This window comes from Pseudophryne corroboree, chromosome 9 (genome assembly GCF_028390025.1).
Source record: "Pseudophryne corroboree isolate aPseCor3 chromosome 9, aPseCor3.hap2, whole genome shotgun sequence".
NCBI lineage: Eukaryota > Metazoa > Chordata > Amphibia > Anura > Myobatrachidae > Pseudophryne > Pseudophryne corroboree.
The window spans coordinates 218,726,968-218,746,659 of NC_086452.1; the positions used below are offsets into that span (position 1 = coordinate 218,726,968).

Below are 19,692 nucleotides of genomic sequence, written 5' to 3' on the forward strand. Positions count from 1 at the left end.
TAGTGGGTCTCTGGGCCACCCCGGCAGCTGTATACAAGGATTTGAGTGTGGTCCCAATTTTACGATCAGCCGCGTCTTTCAGGGAGGCTGCACCCGGGACAGGCAATACAATTTTTTTCATGAGAGCCTCGATACTGATGCATCCACTATCGGTGGATTTTCCCATTTTTTCCTATTCTCAGGAGGAAAAGGAAAAGATGATAGGAAATTTCAAATCCCTAAAAGATTGCTATCAGGATTAACCTACAGTACTTCACACAGGGTATTTAGTTCCTTTGACACAGGAAAAGTGGCTGAGGATTTATTTTTCATATTAAAATAAGATTCCTCACTCTCCTCTGTCACTTTATCAGGGATATGCAGAACTTCTCTGATAGCCTCCATGAGAGCCTCTATTCCCTGTGACAGAGTACCCTCCCCCAGCCTCTGAGTCCACCTCCCCTCCTCCAAGTCTGACTCCTCATCATCAGAGTCAGACTGCAGGATATGGGCCAAAGTACGTTTTTGCGGACAAATGGCAGGGGACTGAGACGCTGGTTTGGGTACTGAGTCTCTTTTCATAAACTCAGTCATAGATTGTCTTAAGTATTGCGTCTCTTTCTCATTGCGGGACAACTTAGTAGAAATGTTGGAAATCATTCCTCTAATGGAGAACAGCCATGCTGGCTCTGACCCGCTATCCTGGGAAGGTACACTACACTGAGTACACACTAGTACACCCCCTGGAGAAGAGGAACACTGTGCCTTACATGAAACACACTCTTTGCCTGACATACTGTAACAGTGACAGAACACACACACACACACAAAGGAAAAGGTTAAATGCACAATTAACCCACAAAGAGCCCTTCCAGGGAGACACAGAGAGTATGGAGCCAGCACACGGAGCCCCTACTGCTAATGCCAAACTTAGCCGGGTTACAGACTAAGTACCTAGATTAGGGACTCAGTACACTAATAACCGCTCCCTCCCTGCTATGACCCCCTGGTACCGCTGAGGTAATCTGGAGTCTCTCCGGAGGAGCTGCGCATCCCTGTCAGTCAGCCTCTGTGTCAGCTGCAGAGGGATAATTGTGCTGGCGAGCTGCTGGATCCGCTTATAGTGAAGCTCCGCACCTTCAATGGCGCGTGGTCTTCCCGCTCTTTTTTATACTGGCTGAGATAATTTTGTGCCTAAAATGGAGTCAATGCCCTTTTAAGTCTGTAATGCCAGTCTGGGTACTGTGTACACATATAGTGTACTGAGACTCAGTTCGCCTCCTCAGAAGCTGTGCGTCTGCACTGTGTACTGAGTCTGGAGACCCAGCCGCCCTGTGTAGAAGCCGTGCGTCTCCGTACCCTCATGCCGCCATAATGGCCGGCGACCTGCTAACCGGGACGCCGGCTTAGCACTCACCACTCTTCTTTCTTCTGGCTCTGTTAGGAGTGGCGGCGTGCTGCGGGAATGTAACTTAACATGGATTTCAAATTGATTATCAAAAAGGCTTTGCCATTTGTTTTTCAGCCACATTAAGCCATTCATGACAAAGTTGCTCCTAATTAAATTAGACCCTAGGTATTCAATTAGTAGAGATGTTTGGGAGCGAAGTGTGACCTCAATAATCACCGCTTCTTAGCAGTACACCAACAAGGGATGAAAATAAAAATCTGTAATGGTGGTGGGCAAAGGGTGCCAGAGAAATGGTTGGTTTGCTGCCACCATGCAGCCGTCACCACTAATTTACTTGCTCCCTAAACATTAAATAAATACAGATTTGCAAGTTGAATGCAGGCTCATTTTCTTGCAAAAATATATGGCACTGCACATAATGCAAGATAACAGATTCTCCATCACACATGACTATATCTGGACCTAACATATACCACCAAGTTTAACCACAACAGGACATAGATATTAGTGGAATTTCTGTACTTGAATATGGTTAGGACAATGTGGAAACAAACTTGCACCGTGCAATCTCTAGAAACATGGCTATCTTTAAAATCTTGCTTTGTAGTTCTATTAAGCTTATGTTTCACCATTACATTAAAACACTAGATGAAATACAATTCTAAAATGCTCACCGTGCTTAACTTCCTTGAAGTGAAGAGGATTCTGCGTTCATGCAGCATGCTGGCATATATCTGAAGCATGTTCTGTACATCTACTGCTACAAAATATTCCGTAAGATTTCTCTGGGTAGAAAAAAAATGATAAATCTCATTAGTGTGATTTTTTACACAAATAATACAAGTATAAAAGCTATGGTAAAAATGACTGCAATAGTTTGTTTTATTTTTTTAAGAACAAAAGCAGCAATTGATGTAGGAGGAAAAAAACAAAAAACAAAAAAATAAGAATTTACTCACCGGTAATTCTATTTCTCATAGTCCGTAGTGGATGCTGGGGACTCCGTAAGGACCATGGGGAATAGCGGCTCCGCAGGAGACTGGGCACAACTAAAAGAAAGCTTTAGACTACTGGTGTGCACTGGCTCCTCCCACTATGACCCTCCTCCAGACCTCAGTTAGGATACTGTGCCCGGAAGAGCTGACACAATTAGGAAGGATTTTGAATCCCGGGTAAGACTCATACCAGCCACACCAATCACACCGTATAACTCGTGATACAATACCCAGTTAACAGCATGATAACAACTGAGCCTCTCAACAGATAGCTCAACAATAACCCTTTAGTTAAGCAATAACTATATACAAGTATTGCAGACAATCCGCACTTGGGATGGGCGCCCAGCATCCACTACGGACTATGAGAAATAGAATTACCGGTGAGTAAATTCTTATTTTCTCTAACGTCCTAAGTGGATGCTGGGAACTCCGTAAGGACCATGGGGATTATACCAAAGCTCCCAAACGGGCGGGAGAGTGCGGATGACTCTGCAGCACCGAATGAGAGAACTCAAGGTCCTCCTCAGCCAGGGTATCAAATTTGTAGAATTTTGCAAACGTGTTTGCCCCTGACCAAGTTGCAGCTCGGCAAAGTTGAAGAGCCGAGACTCCTCGGGCAGCCGCCCAAGAAGAGCCCACCTTCCTCGTGGAATGGGCTTTTACTGATTTAGGATGCGGCAGTCCAGCCGCAGAATGTGCAAGCTGAATCGTACTACAGATCCAGCGAGCAATAGTCTGCTTTGAAGCAGGTGCACCCAACTTGTTGGGCGCATACAGGATAAAGAGCGAGTCAGTCTTTCTGACTCCAGCTGTCCTGGAAACATAAATTTTCAGGGCCCTGACTACATCCAACAACTTGGAAGCCTCCAAGTCATTTGTAGCCGCAGGCACCACGATAGGTTGGTTCAGATGAAAAGCGATACCACTTTGGGGAGAAACTGGGGACGAGTCCTCAATTCTGCCCTGTCCATATGGAAAATCGGATAAGGGCTTTTACATGACAAAGCCGCCAATTCTGAAACACGCCTGGCCGAAGCCAAAGCCAATAACATGACCACTTTCCACGTGAGATATTTCAAATCCACGGATTTCAGTGGCTCAAACCAATGTGACTTTAGGAAATCCAACACCACGTTGAGATCCCAAGGTGCCACTGGAGGCACAAAAGGGGGCTGAATATGCAGCACTCCCTTAACAAAAGTCTGAACTTCAGGTAGTGAAGCCAATTCTCTCTGGAAGAAAATCGATAGAGCCGAAATCTGGACCTTAATGGAACCCAATTTTAGGCCCATAGTCACCCCTGACTGTAGGAAGTGCAGGAACCGGCCCAGCTGAAATTCTTCCGTTGAGGCCTTCCTGGCCTCACACCACGCAACATATTTTCGCCATATGCGGTGATAATGGTTTGCGGTTACTTCTTTCCTAGCTTTAATCAGCGTAGGAATGACTTCCTCCGGAATGCCCTTTTCCGTCAGGATCCGGTGTTCAACCGCCATGCCGTCAAACGCAGCCGCGGTAAGTCTTGGAACAGACAGGGCCCCTGCTGCAGCAGGTCTTGTCTGAGCGGTAGAGGCCATGGGTCCTCTGACATCATTTCTTGAAGTTCCGGATACCACGCTCTTCTTGGCCAATCCGGAACAATGAGTATAGTTCTTACTCCTCTTCTCCTTATTATCCTCAGTACCTTTGGTATGAGAGGAAGAGGAGGGAACACATAAACCGATCGGTACACCCACGGTGTTACCAGAGCGTCCACAGCTATCGCCTGCGGGTCTCTCGACCTGGCGCAATATTTTTCTAGCTTTTTGTTTAGGCGGGACGCCATCATGTCCACCTGTGGCCTTTCCCACTGGTTTACAATCATTTGAAAGACTTCTGGATGAAGTCCCCACTCTCCCAAGGGTGGAGGTCGTGCCTGCTGAGGAAGTCTGCTTCCCAGTTGTCCACTCCCGGAATGAACACTGCTGACAGTGCTAACACGTGATTTTCCGCCCATCGGAGAATCCTTGTGGCTTCTGCCATCGCCGTCCTGCTTCTCGTGCCGCCCTGTCGATTTACATGGGCGACCGCCGTGATGTTGTCTGACTGGATCAGTACCGGCTGGTTTTGAAGCAGGGGTTTTGCCTGACTTAGGGCATTGTAAATGGCCCTTAGTTCCAGAATATTTATGTGCAGGGAAGTCTCCTGACTTGACCATAGTCCTTGGAAGTTTCTTCCCTGTGTGACTGCTCCCCAGCCTCGAAGGCTGGCATCCGTGGTCACCAGGACCCAGTCCTGTATGCCGAATCTGCGGCCCTCTTGAAGATGAGCACTCTGCAGCCACCACAGGAGAGACACCCTTGTCCTTGGAGACAGGGTTATCAGACGATGCATCTGAAGATGCGATCCGGACCACTTGTCCAACAGGTCCCACTGAAAGGTTCTTGCATGAAACCTGCCAAATGGAATCACTTCGTAGGAAGCTACCATTTTTCCCAGGATCCGCGTGCAGTGATGCACCGACACCTGTTTTGGTTTTAGGAGGCCTCTGACTAGAGATGACAGCTCCTTGGCCTTCTCCTCCGGGAGAAACACTTTTCTCTGTTCTGTGTCCAGAACCATCCCTAGGAACAGCAGGCGTGTCGTAGGGACCAGCTGTGACTTTGGAATGTTTAGAATCCAGCCGTGCTGTTGTAGCACTTCCCGAGATAGTGCTACCCCTACCAACAACTGCTCTCTGGACCTCGCCTTTATCAGGAAATCGTCCAAGTACGGGATAATTAAAACTCCCTTCCTTCGAAGGAGTATCATCATTTCCGCCATTACCTTGGTAAAGACCCTCGGAGCCGTGGAGAGACCGAACGGCAACGTCTGGAATTGGTAATGACAATCTTGTACCACAAACCTGAGGTACTACTGGTGAGGATGGTAAATGGGGACATGTAGGTAAGCATCCTTGATGTCCAGCGATACCATGTAATCTCCCTCGTCCAGGCTTGCAATAACCGCCCTGAGCGATTCCATCTTGAACTTGAATTTTTTTATATATGTGTTCAAGGATTTCAAATTTAAAATGGGTCTCACCGAACCGTCCGGTTTCGGTACCACAAACATTGTGGAATAGTAACCCCTTCCTTGTTGAAGTAGGGGCACCTTTACTATCACTTGTTGTGAATACAGCTTTTGAATTGCCTGTAACACTGCCTCCCTGCCTGAGGGAGTGGTTGGCAAGGCAGATTTGAGGAAACGGCGGGGGGTAGACGTCTCGAATTCCAGTTTGTACCCCCTGAGATACTATTTGAAGGATCCAGGGATCCACCCGTGAGCGAGCCCACTGATTGCTGAAATTTTTGAGACGGGCCCCCACCGTACCTGGCTCCGCCTGTGAAGCCCCAGCGTCATGCTGTGGACTTAGAGGAAGCGGGGGAGGACTTTTGCTCCTGGGAACTGGCTGTATGCTGCAGCTTTTTCCCTCTACCTCTGCCTCTGGGGAGAAAGGACGCGCCTTTAACCCGCTTGCCCCTATTGGGCCGAAAGGACTGTACCTGATAATACGGTGCTTTCTTTGGTTGTGAGGGAACATGGGGTAAAAATGTAGACTTCCCAGCTGTTGCTGTGGAAACGAGGTCCGAGAGACCATCCACGAACAATTCCTCACCCTTATAAGGCAGAACTTCCATGTGTCGTTTGGAATCTGCATCACCTGTCCACTGCCGAGTCCATAACCCTCTCCTGGCAGAAATGGACATTGCACTAATTTTGGATGCCAGCCGGCAAATATCCCTCTGTGCATCCCTCATGTATAAAAGTGCGTCTTTTATATGCTCTACATTTAGCAAGATAGTGTCCCTGTCTAGGGTATCTATATTTTCTGACAGGGAATCTGACCACGCAGCAGCAGCACTGCACATCCAGGCTGAAGCTATAGCCGGTCTCAATATAACACCTGTGTGTGTATATATAGATTTCAGGATAGCCTCCTGCTTTCTATCAGCAGATTCCTTCAGGGCGGCCGTATCCGGAGACGGTAGTGCCACCTTCTTTGACAAGCGTGTGAGCGCTTTATCCACTCTAGGGGATGTTTCCCAGCGTGACCTATCCTCTGGCGGGAAAGGGTACGCCATTAGCAACCTCTTAGAAATTACCAGCTTTTTATCAGGGGAAGCCCACGCTTCTTCACACACTTCATTTAACTCTTCAGATGGAGGAAAAGCTACTGGTAGTTTTTTCTCTCCAAACATTATACCCTTTTTTGTGGTACCGGGGGTAACATCAGAAATGTGCAACACATTTTTCATTGCCTCAATCATGTAACGTGTGGCCCTACTGGAAGTTACATTAGTCTCTTCGTCGTCGACACTGGAGTCAGTATCCGTGTCGACATCTGTGTCAACCATCTGAGGTAGCGGGCGCTTTAGAGCCCCTGATGGTTTTTGAGACGCCTGGGCAGGCACAGGCTGAGAAGCCGGCTGTCCCACATTTGGTATGTCGTCAAACCTTTTATGTAAGGAGTCGACACTGTCACGTAATTCCTTCCACAGCACCATCCACTCAGGTGTCGACCCCGCAGGGGGTGACATCACATTTACAGGCATCTGCTCCGCCTCCACATAAGCCTCCTCATCAAACATGTCGACACAGCCGTACCAACACACCGCAAACACACAGGGAATGCTCTGACAGAGGACAGGACCCCACAAAGCCCTTTGGGGAGACAGAGAGAGAGTATGCCAGCACACACCAGAGCGCTATATAACACTGGGATCCCACTATCAATGAGTGTTTTCCCTATAGCTGCTTTTTATATATATTACATATATATATTATCTATACTGCGCCTAAATTTAGTGCCCCCCCTCTCTTTTTTACCCTTCTGTAGTATTCAGACTGCAGGGGAGAGCCAGGGAGCTTCCTTCCAGCGGAACTGTGAGGGAAAAATGGCGCCAGTGTGCTGAGGGAGAAGCCCCGCCCCCTTTTCGGCTGACTTTCTCGCGCTTTTTCTGCAATACTTGCAGGGGTAATTTTACATCTATATAGCCTCTAGGACTATATATGATGTATATTTGCCAGCCAAGGTGTTATCTATTGCCCTCAGGGCGCCCCCTACCCCCAGCGCCCTGCACCCATCAGTGACCGAAGTGTGAGGTGTACATGAGGAGCAATGGCGCACAGCTGCAGTGCTGTGCGCTACCTTGGTGAAGACCGAAGTCTTCTGCCGCCGATTTTCCGGACCGGCTCTGTAAGGGGGACGGCGGCGCGGCTCCGGGAACGAACACCAAGGTCGGGTCCTGCGGTCGATCCCTCTGGAGCTAATGGTGTCCAGTAGCCTAAGAAGCCCAAACTACCACCTGTTAGCTAGGTTCGCTTCTTCTCCCCTTAGTCCCTCGCTGCAGTGAGTCTGTTGCCAGCAGATCTCACTGAAAATAAAAAACCTAAATATACTTTCTTTCTAGGTGCTCAGGAGAGCCCCTAGTGTGCATCCAGTTCAGCCGGGCACAAGAATCTAACTGAGGTCTGGAGGAGGGTCTTAGTGGGAGGAGCCAGTGCACACCAGTAGTCTAAAAGCTTTCTTTATAGTTGTGCCCAGTCTCCTGCGGAGCCGCTAATCCCCATGGTCCTTACGGAGTCCCCAGCATCCACTTAGGACGTTAGAGAAAAATTATATATATATATATATATATATATATATATATATATATATATATATATATATATATATATTTTTTTTTTTTTATTTTTTTTTTATTTTGGAGCTATCAAACCAAAAAGCAGTTAAATTATAAGCATGTACAGAATGTGATACACCACTATTTAGTATTCTACACTAAGCCTACAGCAAATACATGTTCATTCAAACTGAAAAATAATCTTAAACACTGATGACAGGTGAGTAGCTATGCTAGAATAGCAGAAATGACATTTACAGAAAATCTGTACAATACTGTAGGCATTCTTTGTGTGTTGTGAATAGGATGAATATGGGTATTTCCCAACATTCAGAAATTTGTGCAAAGTTACCCTGACAGAGCTTTGAAGGATTTTCCATGGAAACATTAATAATGTAAAGAAAAATATACAATAAATAAGTCTGAATGGTTTGAAATGCGAGTGAAGTTTTGTAAAATGACGTTACAATATTCGGTAAAGTACCAGGTGACGCCAACAGCATGAGGCAAGTAAAGTCTGTTTTTCTTTCAGCCGCAGTGGCACACAGAATATAGGCATACTGCGGGTGTAGTATAGTATATAGTCAGGAGACCGCCGGTCAGCATACCAGCGCCGGGATTCCGGCGGGGAGGGGAAAGTGCAGCAAGCTCCTTGCGGGCTCGGTGGCCACCGGGTTTTTCCCCCACTCTATGGGTTTCGTGGACACCCAGGAGTGGAAATAGTCCATGTTGGTCGGCATACCGACCACCGGGATAGTGAGGGGGAGGGATGTTGGTGGAGGTCATGTGACCGTCGGTCTCCTGACAAGCGGTCACAAGAATACCACCTGCATACTGCATATCATTTTGATCAGCATAAGCTGCGTGTGCCGTATTCACATCGTTTTGCGAATAAGATGCATTGTAATAGAATAAGTCGCATGTAATGACGCTCAGCGCTACCGAGTCACGCCACAGCATGGTGTGACTAGAAAGGCTGTTTATAGTGCAGGAGGACAAGATCTAAGTGGACACATCTGTATGAAACAGAAGCCTTAATACATGTGTCCACACACTGGAAATTAAATTTTGCCAGCAGATAAGTAGTATTTACTTTCCAGGTCATGTAATGGTCTTCCTTAAATTATTATATTTGAATATATTTGAATATCTTATCTTCTTTTTTACTAATTAGATGTACTCCTCGCAACACTCTTATCCAGCAACAAATTACATAAATTGATTGGATTTATCATTTCATTTTTTTTCTCTCTCACTATAAAGCACATCTTCTTACAGATGTAACATGAAAGTAAAACATGTACATATTAATTTTAATATTCAAATAATATATACCAACTAATTAATTAGTATGGAGCATTATAAAGAACTAACAAGGCTAAAATTCTTGTAGCTCCCCCTATGCACGTAACTGGAGTATATTTCAGCGGGATACGGTTATTAGGTCGACACAGCTTAGGTCGACAGTCATTAGGTCGACATGGTCATTAGGTCGACATGTAGTAGGTTGGCATAAGTTTTTCTCATATTTTTTTATTTTCATTTTTGGGATTTTTCCATACTTGACGATCCACATGGACTACGATCGGAATGGTAACCTTGCCCGAAGCATGGCGAGCGAAGCGACACGGTGCACTAATTGGGGCTCCGCGTCACTTTACGAAGAAAATTACACCAAAAACAGTCCAAAAGCTCATGTCGACCTAGTACATGTCGACCTAATTTCCATGTCGACCTAATGACTGTCAACCTAATGACTGTCAACCTAAATTGGGTCGACCCAACGATCCATACCCGTTTCAGCATGGACAGTTTTCCTTCGTAATCTACTGTACAAATACAGAGTTTACAGAGGAGATCTGGTCAGCATACCAGCATTCAGGATGTGCACCACCGGGGAGGGAGGGTTAGGTTCTGGCAGGGCGGTTAGGGTCAGGCTGCAGGTAGGGGATTAGGGTTAAAATACTGACCTAACAGGTGCTAGGATTGTGTGTGTCGGGATGTCGCTGTCGGTATTCTGACCACCAGCATGGGATCCCAATACCATCTGGGACATAGCAGACCACATTTACTTGTATTCCACAATTATTATTTTTTTTCCTTTCATTTTAGGCACTTTTAAGATGTTTAATTATATTTCCCAGTAAAATAAGTTGTACAATGTAGAGGGGGCGTGGCTTAGAGCCCCTTTAAGTAAAAACAAATCCCCAGGTAAGTTATCACTGGAGAAAACAATATCACTACCCATACTTTTTCTGGTACTAATGCAAGTAGACTACACTACATTGCCTAGAATAGACATTTGCACAACACTGTACACCAGTAATTGCATTCTTATTACTGGGTTTTTCTCAAGCATATGTAGGATTCTCCCTCTAATATAAAACAGAACGCACAAAGTGATTAAGTTAACAAGTAAACAGGCTCATTCAAGGAAAACAGACAAGTGGTTAAAACCCAATTAGATACATACACTTTCAGGGATTGTCGGCAGTCCGGTTACGTCAGGAGTAATGAAAAACGAGTGCTAGGCAGGAGGGAGAGTAGGGGGAAAAATATAACACAGGTTAATTAGAATTTAATAAGAATCTTAATTGGGGGTTTGGTGCTAGGAGGGGGAAAATAATAGGATTAATGAGTTTTATGGTATGTGTATACACAATTATTGGAACAATGAATGACAGAAATTAACAAACACCCTTATTTCAAAGTAATCAAGACACAAAATGCAGAAGAAACACAAAGTTAACGTTAAGACAGAAGACAGCCTGTGATATATGTGCACTTCATACAGTAGGGAGCTGATGATGCTTGTCTGCATACTCTATAAATCTGTTATATTTTATCGCTTTGAAGATATTTTTTTTCCAATTTAAAAAAAAACAAAACATTTTAAAAGACTTCATTTTTGTTTTGTTAACATATGGTCAGGATTTTTAACCACTTTTAGAGGCTCATGATGAACATGGGCATAAAGGACAGCCCTATGTTATCTTGCGTATTAGAAAATAACTGTATTCAAGAAAAAGCTCTTACATATAAATACTCCTCTTATTGTTCTGGGGTGTGATCAAGCATAATGGGGTCAATTCAGCTAGCTGTGAGATGAAGTTGCAGCAGTGTGGAAACATTAGCAATGGTACCTCTATTCGCCTCAGACTTGAGGAATCTGTGAGACGGAGGTAACGTAAGTGCGGCAAAAGGTGTAGCTGCCTCAGAGAGAACTTTACTACTGTGGCTGCTACAATTAGTGAACTAGTCTAATGAACTCCCTCTACAAAATTCTACTGACAGCAAATTTCAAAGGTGCCCTGATCGGAAACAGCGCGTAGACTTATCTGAAATGACAAAGTATTTAAGAACATTATTTACAATGTTCCCTGCACACAAAAGTGTCAAGGGCTAAAAATCACTACTGGGTGAGCTGTCCAAATATACACACAGTGAGGCTGGAGCAAAGTCAGACTCACACCAGTTTGTGAAGGGTGACTTGCATAAGAACCGTGTGTACACAGAAAAGCGTCTGCAAGCATATGCACCTATGCAGATTTACAGGTTTTTGGAACTTCCACCTGGTTGCACCTGGAGAGGAAGACCTAAGCCAAGATGCAGACCACCACAGAGACATATATATGCCTGTGGAAGCCATATCATAAGTGGGAGGGTCAAGGGCAGCTGTAAATACACATTGATGCCTATGATGATAGGGTCTTTCTTGTTTGCTTACGGTTTTGCATGTGTGCTTATATTTGCTTTGTACACAAGATGGACAGCTCTTGCTGTGTTGAATATATTTTTTATGGGTTTTATTTTTGAAGCCCAAAAGCAAAATAATTTTTGCAAGTATAGCAAAATTATTAAAAACACGGGTGTGTGTTTCTGTGATATATGCCTTGTGTAAACTGTGTGCGTATACTGGTTCCAACCTGCATGCAACTTTGCACAGGCAAACAATGGCGGCTTTTTGGTGAACACACTTTAGAACAATTTGGGGTTCAGCTCTACATCATGCTCAGTATGAGCAGCCCTTAGAACCAATATTTTGTAGAATGGCGCACTCTGGTCTCTGAATTCAGCGTCTGCGTTGTACCAGGGTAGTATGGTCATCTCACAAAGCTCTTAGAATGATATCAGAGTAATTTAATTTTTTTTCATTCATAAGTATGAATTTGCACATTTGTAACAGTCATATTTCCCAGGGGAAAAAAAAGAAAATATTGGACAAGAGAAGAATAAAATAATCAGTTTTACTCCATGATTGGCAGGGAGAGAGATAGTATTCACTTAATAATTAGTGGATTATTCCAGAGAAAATATCTAAAGAGTGTACTAGATTATGGTTTTCAAAAAGTGAAAGAAGAATGATTGCAAGAAAGGGAGAGATTTATCACTAAAAATTAATGTTTAAAATGTAAGAAAATGTTTTACTTAATTAGGAACTCACCCTGCACTGTGACTTACCAGCTCGATAGTGGGCTGAGTTTTTAAAACGGGTTCCATTGTTATAAACTGTAGTGGGTTCTTGTAAATAAGAAACAAAAAATCCACTTATAGCTATTGGCATTTCCCTATATTCGAAGGCCATCAGTACTATCAATATCAGCATCAACAAATGTATATTAAGGGGTATATTTACTAAAGTGTGGGTTTTTAGAAGAGGAGATATTGCCCATAGTAGCCAAGTAGATTCTACTTAACATTTCTCTAGCAACCTCTAGAAGATAATAGTGTATGATTGGTTGCTATGTGCAACATCTCCAAATCTAAAAATCTGCACCTTAGTAAATATACCCCTAAGAGACGAAGGCTTGGTGCTTTGATACATGTAAACTGTGAAAGAAGAACATTTATTAATTTATTCACAACATTCATGCAAAGATGATTGGTCACCTCAGCAGTTAATCAGCTGTCTTATGTACTGGAGGAATTATTACGGCTGGCATGTCACATTTTATAGACTCAAGTATTAACACTGTATGGTTAGATTACCCACTGCATGCAATATATTTAAAATTGATGCACTTGATATACTCTCTACCAAAGTTCACTCCAAGATATATTTAGCTGTAAACTGAACCAGACAAAAGGGAAAATGTAATACTAATAATATGGATATAGCCCTGAATATGAACATTTCTTACCGCTGCATATCACACTGATTTGGACAGTTTCTTTCAGGGGTAATAATAACGGCTTTCATGCAGGGTTAGCTGTTCTGAAAAGCAGATGTCCCAACGAATGTTAATAGCAGGATTTTTGTGTCGACTGATAGGGGCGAAAGTTTACACTGCCAAGTTATGTCCCAGCAATGATCAAGCACATGCATGACTTTAGGTTGTATATGTGCACTAAAAGAGTTGGAGGGATATGAAGAGGAACCTCTTCACACTCAAAAACCTATTTTCATAGAAAAGAGCACGCGGAAACCATGTGAAGATGGCGTGAGCTATCTGAGGGCAAGAGATAAATATTGTAGTTTTCTGAGCATGATAAATTGTACAACTGCAACGTCTCCATACATATGTGTCCTCATACACCTAGCCCTAATACGCCATGCGGCATGATTCACCTGGCGTGACTGAGCCGCCAAGTTCCGCACAACTCTGCTAGCACCCAATTAAGGCACACCAGGAGATTGCACTGATTAATTTGATTTATGACACTTGTATAACTCTGTGCAAGTGAGGTAAACTAAGGCCGGGGCATTGTACTGTATCACCTCAGAATAAGACTCAGACGCACACAGATATACAAGTGGGGAAACATTTGTACATATGCTGCAATTTTGTGTAAAACACAGGAGATATTGCAGATATCTAGTACCTAGATAAAGAGGAAAGTTATTTAGTATAGAATAAATCTTGCGCAAACGGCTGTTTCCACGTGATTTACAGGGGCCAAAAACATGATACATAGGAATCAAAAAATTCTGGATTAATCCACTTTGTCTAGCATTTGTGACCATTATGTTCTACAATCTATCCTGAACTATGACTCTCATATTTCCAAAGTAGAAACCATTAAGGATGAAATTAGCTGACAAAGGATTTACACACCCGTGGTCTAAGCTGAACATCATTTATCATCATAAAGTACACAGGCCATGATACCTGTTTTCAACTGCACTTGGTGATCTGCTATAGGAACTTGTCACAAAGGGTTTAAAGTAGGGATGAGCGCGTTAAATTCCCTGAGAACCGAACACCCCCCCGAACGTCATGCTCCAAGCCCTGATCAGAGTCTGGCTCGGGACTTCCCGCCACACTTGGAAACCAGAACGAGGCAAAAGTGATCATCCCACTGTCGGATTCTTGCGGGATTTGGATCCCAGATAAACAGCCGTGCATCGCCACTTTCACTACGGACTTGGAGAGTGAGGGAGACAGACCTCTGTCTCTCTCTGTGGGCGGTGGTGTCGGGTGGGGTTAGTGTGTGCTCTGTAGGGGTGCTGCTGCAGTCATTCTGGTGTACCTGTGCTGTGTTAGGGGTGCTGCTCTGGCTGTCACTGGTGTTTCATGGGGTGGTATTCAGTATGCCGGCTGTTGGGATCCCGGCGCTCAGTATACCGGCGCCGGAATTCCGACACCCAGCATACCGACAACTATTCTCCCTCTTGGGGGTCCATGACCCCCCTGAAGGGAGAATAAATAGCGTGGCGCACGTAGCATTTGCGCTTGCCAGCTATCGGTATGACGGCAGTCGGGATCTCGGCGCCGGCATACCATACTACAGCCGTTTCATGTGCTGCAGCTGTACATGGGTGTTGCTGTCCTGGCTGTCACTGTGTTGTACAGGTTGCAGGGGCACTGTCTTCCTGTATGCTGTAAAATATTGGGGTGCTGCTGGCCCTGTATGTTGTAAAAAGTCAGAGGTGCAGTTGTTAAACATTAAAAGCACTGTGCTGTATGCTGTAAAATATAGGGGTCCTGCTGGGCCTTTATGTTGTAAAAAGTTAGAGGTGCAGTTGTTAAACATTAAAAGCACACTGACGTATGCTGTAAAATATAGGGGTGTTGCTGTTCAAATAACATTACACTGGCCCTGTATGTTGTAAAAAGTCAGAGGCGCAGTTGTTAAAAATTAAAAGCACACTGCTGTATGATGTCAAATAATAGGATTTTAATACCTACCGGTAAATCCTTTTCTCTTAGTCCGTAGAGGATGCTGGGGACTCCAAAAGGACCATGGGGTATAGACGGGATCCGCAGGAGACATGGGCACACTAAAAAGACTTTGACTGGGTGTGAACTGGCTCCTCCCTCTATGCCCCTCCCCCAGACCTCAGTTATAGGAACTGTGCCCAGGAGAGACAGACATTTCGAGGAAAGGATTTTTTTTAAACTAAGGGCAAGAACATACCAGCCCACACCATAAACACACCGTACAACTGGGTCAGCAGGAAACCAGATAACAGTATGAACAAACAACAGCAACAAGCTGAATATTACCGATACACAAACCTCGTGTAACCGAGACATAACCAGTATCAACACAACTGCAAGGAACTGTCCGCACTGGGATGGGCGCCCAGCATCCTCTACGGACTAGGAGAAATGGATTTACCGGTAGGTATTAAAATCCTATTTTCTCTTACGTCCTAGAGGATGCTGGGGACTCCAAGAGGACCATGGGGTCTATACCAAAGCTCCAGACCGGGCGGGAGAGTGCGGACGACTCTGCAGCACCAATTGAGCAAACATAAGGTCCTCATCAGCCGGGGTATCAAACTTGTAGAACTTAGCAAAAAAGTGTTTGAACCCGACCATGTAGCTGCTCGGCAAAGTTGAAGTGCCGAGACCCCTCGGGCAGCCGCCCAAGATGAGCCCACCTTCCTGGTAGGATGGGCCTTTACTGACTTCGGCAACGGCAACCCAGCCGAAGAATGAGCGTGCTGAATCGTATTACAAATCCAGCGTGCAATAGTCTGCTTAGAAGCAGGATTTCCAATCTTGTTTGAAGCATACAGGACGAACAGAGCTTCTGTTTTCCTAACAAGAGCCGTTCTGGCGACATAAATTTTCAAAACCCTTACAACATCAAGAGATTTTGGGACTGCCACAGCATCCGTAGCCACAGGTACCACAATAGGCTGATTAATGTGAAACGAAGAAACCACCTTCGGCAGAAATTGTTGACGAGTCCTCAATTCCGCTTTATCCACATGAAAAATCAAATATGGGCTCTTGTGAGACAAAGCCGCCAACTCGGACGCCAAAGCCAAAAGCATGACCACTTTCCAAATGAGAAACTTTAACTCAACCTTACGCAAAGGTTTAAACCAGTGAGACAAAAGAAACTGCAACACCACTTCAAGATCCCATGGCGCCACTGGTGGCACAAATGGAGGATGGATATGCAGCACTCCCTTCACGAAAGTCTGAACCTCAGGAAGGACGGCCAATTCTTTTTGAAAGAAAACAAATAAAGCCGAAATCTGTACCTTGATGGAACCCAATTTCAGGCCTGCATCCATGCCTGCCTGCAAAAAATGGAGGAAACGACCCAAGTGAAACTCCTCCGGAGGAGCTGCTTTGGTTTCACACCACGACACATACTTCCTCCAAATACGGTGATAATGTTTCGCCGTGACCTCCTTCCTAGCCTTAAGGAGAGTGGGGATGACCTCCCCGGGAATACCCTTCCGAGCTAAGATTTGTCGTTCTACTTCCACCCTGTCAAACGCAGCCACGGTAAGTCCAGAAACACGCAGGGCCCCTGCAGTAACAGGTCCTCTCTTAGAGGAAGCGGCCAGGGATCTTCTACTAGTAATTCCTGAAGATCCGGATACCAGGCCCTCCGTGGCCAATCTGGAGTGACGAGTATTGCCTGAACCCTTGTTCGTCTTATGATCCTCAACACCTTTGGAATGAGAGGAAGCGGCGGGAAAACATACACCGACTGAAACACCCACGGAGTTACCAGGGCGTCCACCGCACAGGCTTGGGGGTCCCTTGACCTGGAACAATACTTCAGAAGTTTCTTGTTGAGGCGAGACGCCATCATGTCTATCAGAGGAATTCCCCAACGCCTTGTCACTTCTGCAAATACCTCTTGATGAAGAGCCTACTCTCCTGGATGGAGATCGTGTCAGCTGAAGAAGTCTGCTTCCCAGTTGTCCACGCCCGGGAGGAAGACTGCTGACAGAGCACTCACGTGCTGTTCCGCCCAGCGGAGAATTCTTGTGGCTTCCGCCATTGCCGCCCTGCTCCTTGTTCCGCCTTGGGGGTCTACGTACGCCACCGCTGTTATGTTGTCCGACAGGATCAGGACCGGGAGACCCTGAAGAAGGCTCTTCGCTTGGAGGAGGCCGTTGTAAATAGCTCTTAACTCGAGAACATTTATGTGGAGACAAGATTCCTGGCTTTACCATTTTCCCTGAAAACTTCTTCCCTGCGTGACTGCGCCCCAGCCTCGGAAACTTGCATCTGTGGTCAGCAGGACCCAGTCCTGGATTCCAAAACGGCATCCCTCTACAAGGTGAGAGCCTTGCAGCCACCACAGGAGAGAGATCCTGGCCCTGGAAGATAGACTTATTTTCCGGTGCATGTGTAGGTGAGACCCGGACCATTTGTCCAGCAGGTCCCACTGAAACACCCGAGCATGAAACCTGCCAAACGGAATGGCTTCGTAAGCCGCAACCCTAGCACTCGAGTGCATTGAATAATCGACACTCCTGTTGGTCTCAAAAGCTCCTTGACCATGGTCTGTATTTCCAGAGCTTTGTCCTCCGGAAGAAACACTCTCTGTAGCTCCGTGTCTAGGATCATGCCCAGGAAGGGCAGCCGAGTTGTCGGAATCAACTGAAACTTTGGCAAATTTAGAATCCAACCGTGATGTTGCAGAACCGTCAGGGAGAGTTCCACATTCTTTAGCAATTGTTCCTTTGACCTCGCCTTTATCAGGAGATCGTCCAAGTACGGGATAATTGTGACCCCTTGCTTGCGAAGGAGTACCATCATTTCTGCCATAACCTTGGTGAAAACTCTCGGGGCCGTAGAAAGCCCAAACGGCAACGTCTGAAATTGGTAATGACAATCCTGCACCGCAAATCTTAGGAAGGCCTGATGAGGAGGATATATCGGGACGTGTAAGTAGGCATCCTTTATGTCGACTGACGCCATAAAATCCCCCCCTTCTAGGATGGAGATCACAGCTCGAAGAGATTCCATCTGGAACTTGAAAGTTTTCAAGTATGGATTGAGGGATTTTAGGTTCAGAATCGGTCTGACCGAGCCGTCCGGCTTCGGCACGACAAAGAGGCTCGAATAGAACCCTTACCCCTGCTGGGACGGGGGAACCGGCAATACAACCCTTTGTTGACACAGCTTTTGTATCGCAGCATTTACTACTACTCTTTCTGAAAGAGAAACTGGAAGGGCCGACTTGAAAAACGGCGGGGGGGGGGGCATCTCCTGAAACCCCAGTTTGTACCCTTGGGACACTATGTCTAAAACCCAAGGATCCAGGGCCGATTGAACCCAGACCTGACTGAAGACTCGGAGACGGCCCCCCACCGACACGGACTCCCGCAGGGGAGCCCCAGCGTCATGCGGTGGACTTGGTAGAGGCGGGGGAGGACTTTTGGTCCTGGGTGCCTGACACTGCAGGCGACTTCTTTCCCCTTCCTCTACCCTTTGAAGCGAGGAAGGACGAGCCCTTTCCTCTTTTGTATTTATTAGGCCGAAAGGACTGCATCTGCTGATGGGGCACCTTTTTCTGTTGTGTGGGAACATAAGGAAGAAAAGATGACTTACCCGCAGTAGCGGTAGACACCAGGTCAGCAAGGCCGTCACCAAACAAGACACTACCGTTAAAGGGGAGAGCTTCCATATTTTTCTTGGAGTCGGCATCAGCATGAATCCACAGCGCCCTCCTGGCCGAGACCGCCATGGCATTGACTCTTGATCCCAAGAGACCAACATCCCTCGCCGCATCCTTTAGGTAATCTGCAGCGTCCTTGATATAACCAAGAGTCAAAAGAATGTTATCCTTATCAAGGGTATCCATATCAGAAGCCAAATTATCAGCCCACTTAGCAATAGCACTACTCACCCATACCGACGCCACAGCAGGTCTGAGCAATGCACCAGTATTAACGAAAATGGCCTTCAAAGTCATCTCCAGCTTGCGATCCGCAGGATCCTTGAGAGCAGCCGTGTCAGGGGACGGAAGCACCACCTTCTTGGACAATTGGGATAGAGCCTTGCCGACATTTGGAGACGACTCCCATTTTTCCCTGTCATCAGAGGGGAAAGGATATGCCATAAAAATTCTCTTGGGAATCTGCCACCTTTTGTCCGGCGACTCCCAAGCCTTTTCACAAAGAGCATTCATTTCATGAGAGGGGGGAAACTTCACCTCAGGTTTTTTCCCCTTTAAATAAGCAAACCCTTGTGTCCGGAACAGCAGGTTCGTCAGAGATATGTAAAACATCTTTAATAGCCACAATCATGTACTGAATACTCTTAACTACCCTTGGGTGTAAAGTAGCCTCATTGAAATCGACATCGGAATCAGAGTCCGTGTCGGTATCTGTATCTACCATCTGGGTAAATGAACGTTTTTGTGACCCTGAGGGGGTCTGTACCTGAACCAAAGCATCCTCCATGGATTTTCTCCATGCTTGTGTCTGAGAATCAGATTTATCCAGCCTCTTAGA

The 19,692-nt window shown here is 45.7% G+C and overlaps 1 protein-coding gene across 2 annotated transcripts in view; it reads right to left on the reverse strand.

Moving 5' to 3' along the window:
• The window catches only part of DENND1B (DENN domain containing 1B), a 505,665-nt gene that overhangs the window by 203,220 nt on the left and 282,753 nt on the right, over positions 1 to 19,692 (reverse strand). Inside the window, exons 8-10 of one of the 2 annotated variants that reach the window (XM_063940123.1) lie at positions 12,495 to 12,554; positions 10,507 to 10,560; positions 2,065 to 2,175 (exon numbers count right to left, since the gene is read on the reverse strand). In XM_063940123.1, the coding sequence (XP_063796193.1) occupies positions 2,065 to 2,175; positions 10,507 to 10,560; positions 12,495 to 12,554 (225 nt within the window). The remainder of the gene's footprint in view (positions 1 to 2,064; positions 2,176 to 10,506; positions 10,561 to 12,494; positions 12,555 to 19,692) is intronic. The other variant, XM_063940124.1, reaches the window with a different exon arrangement.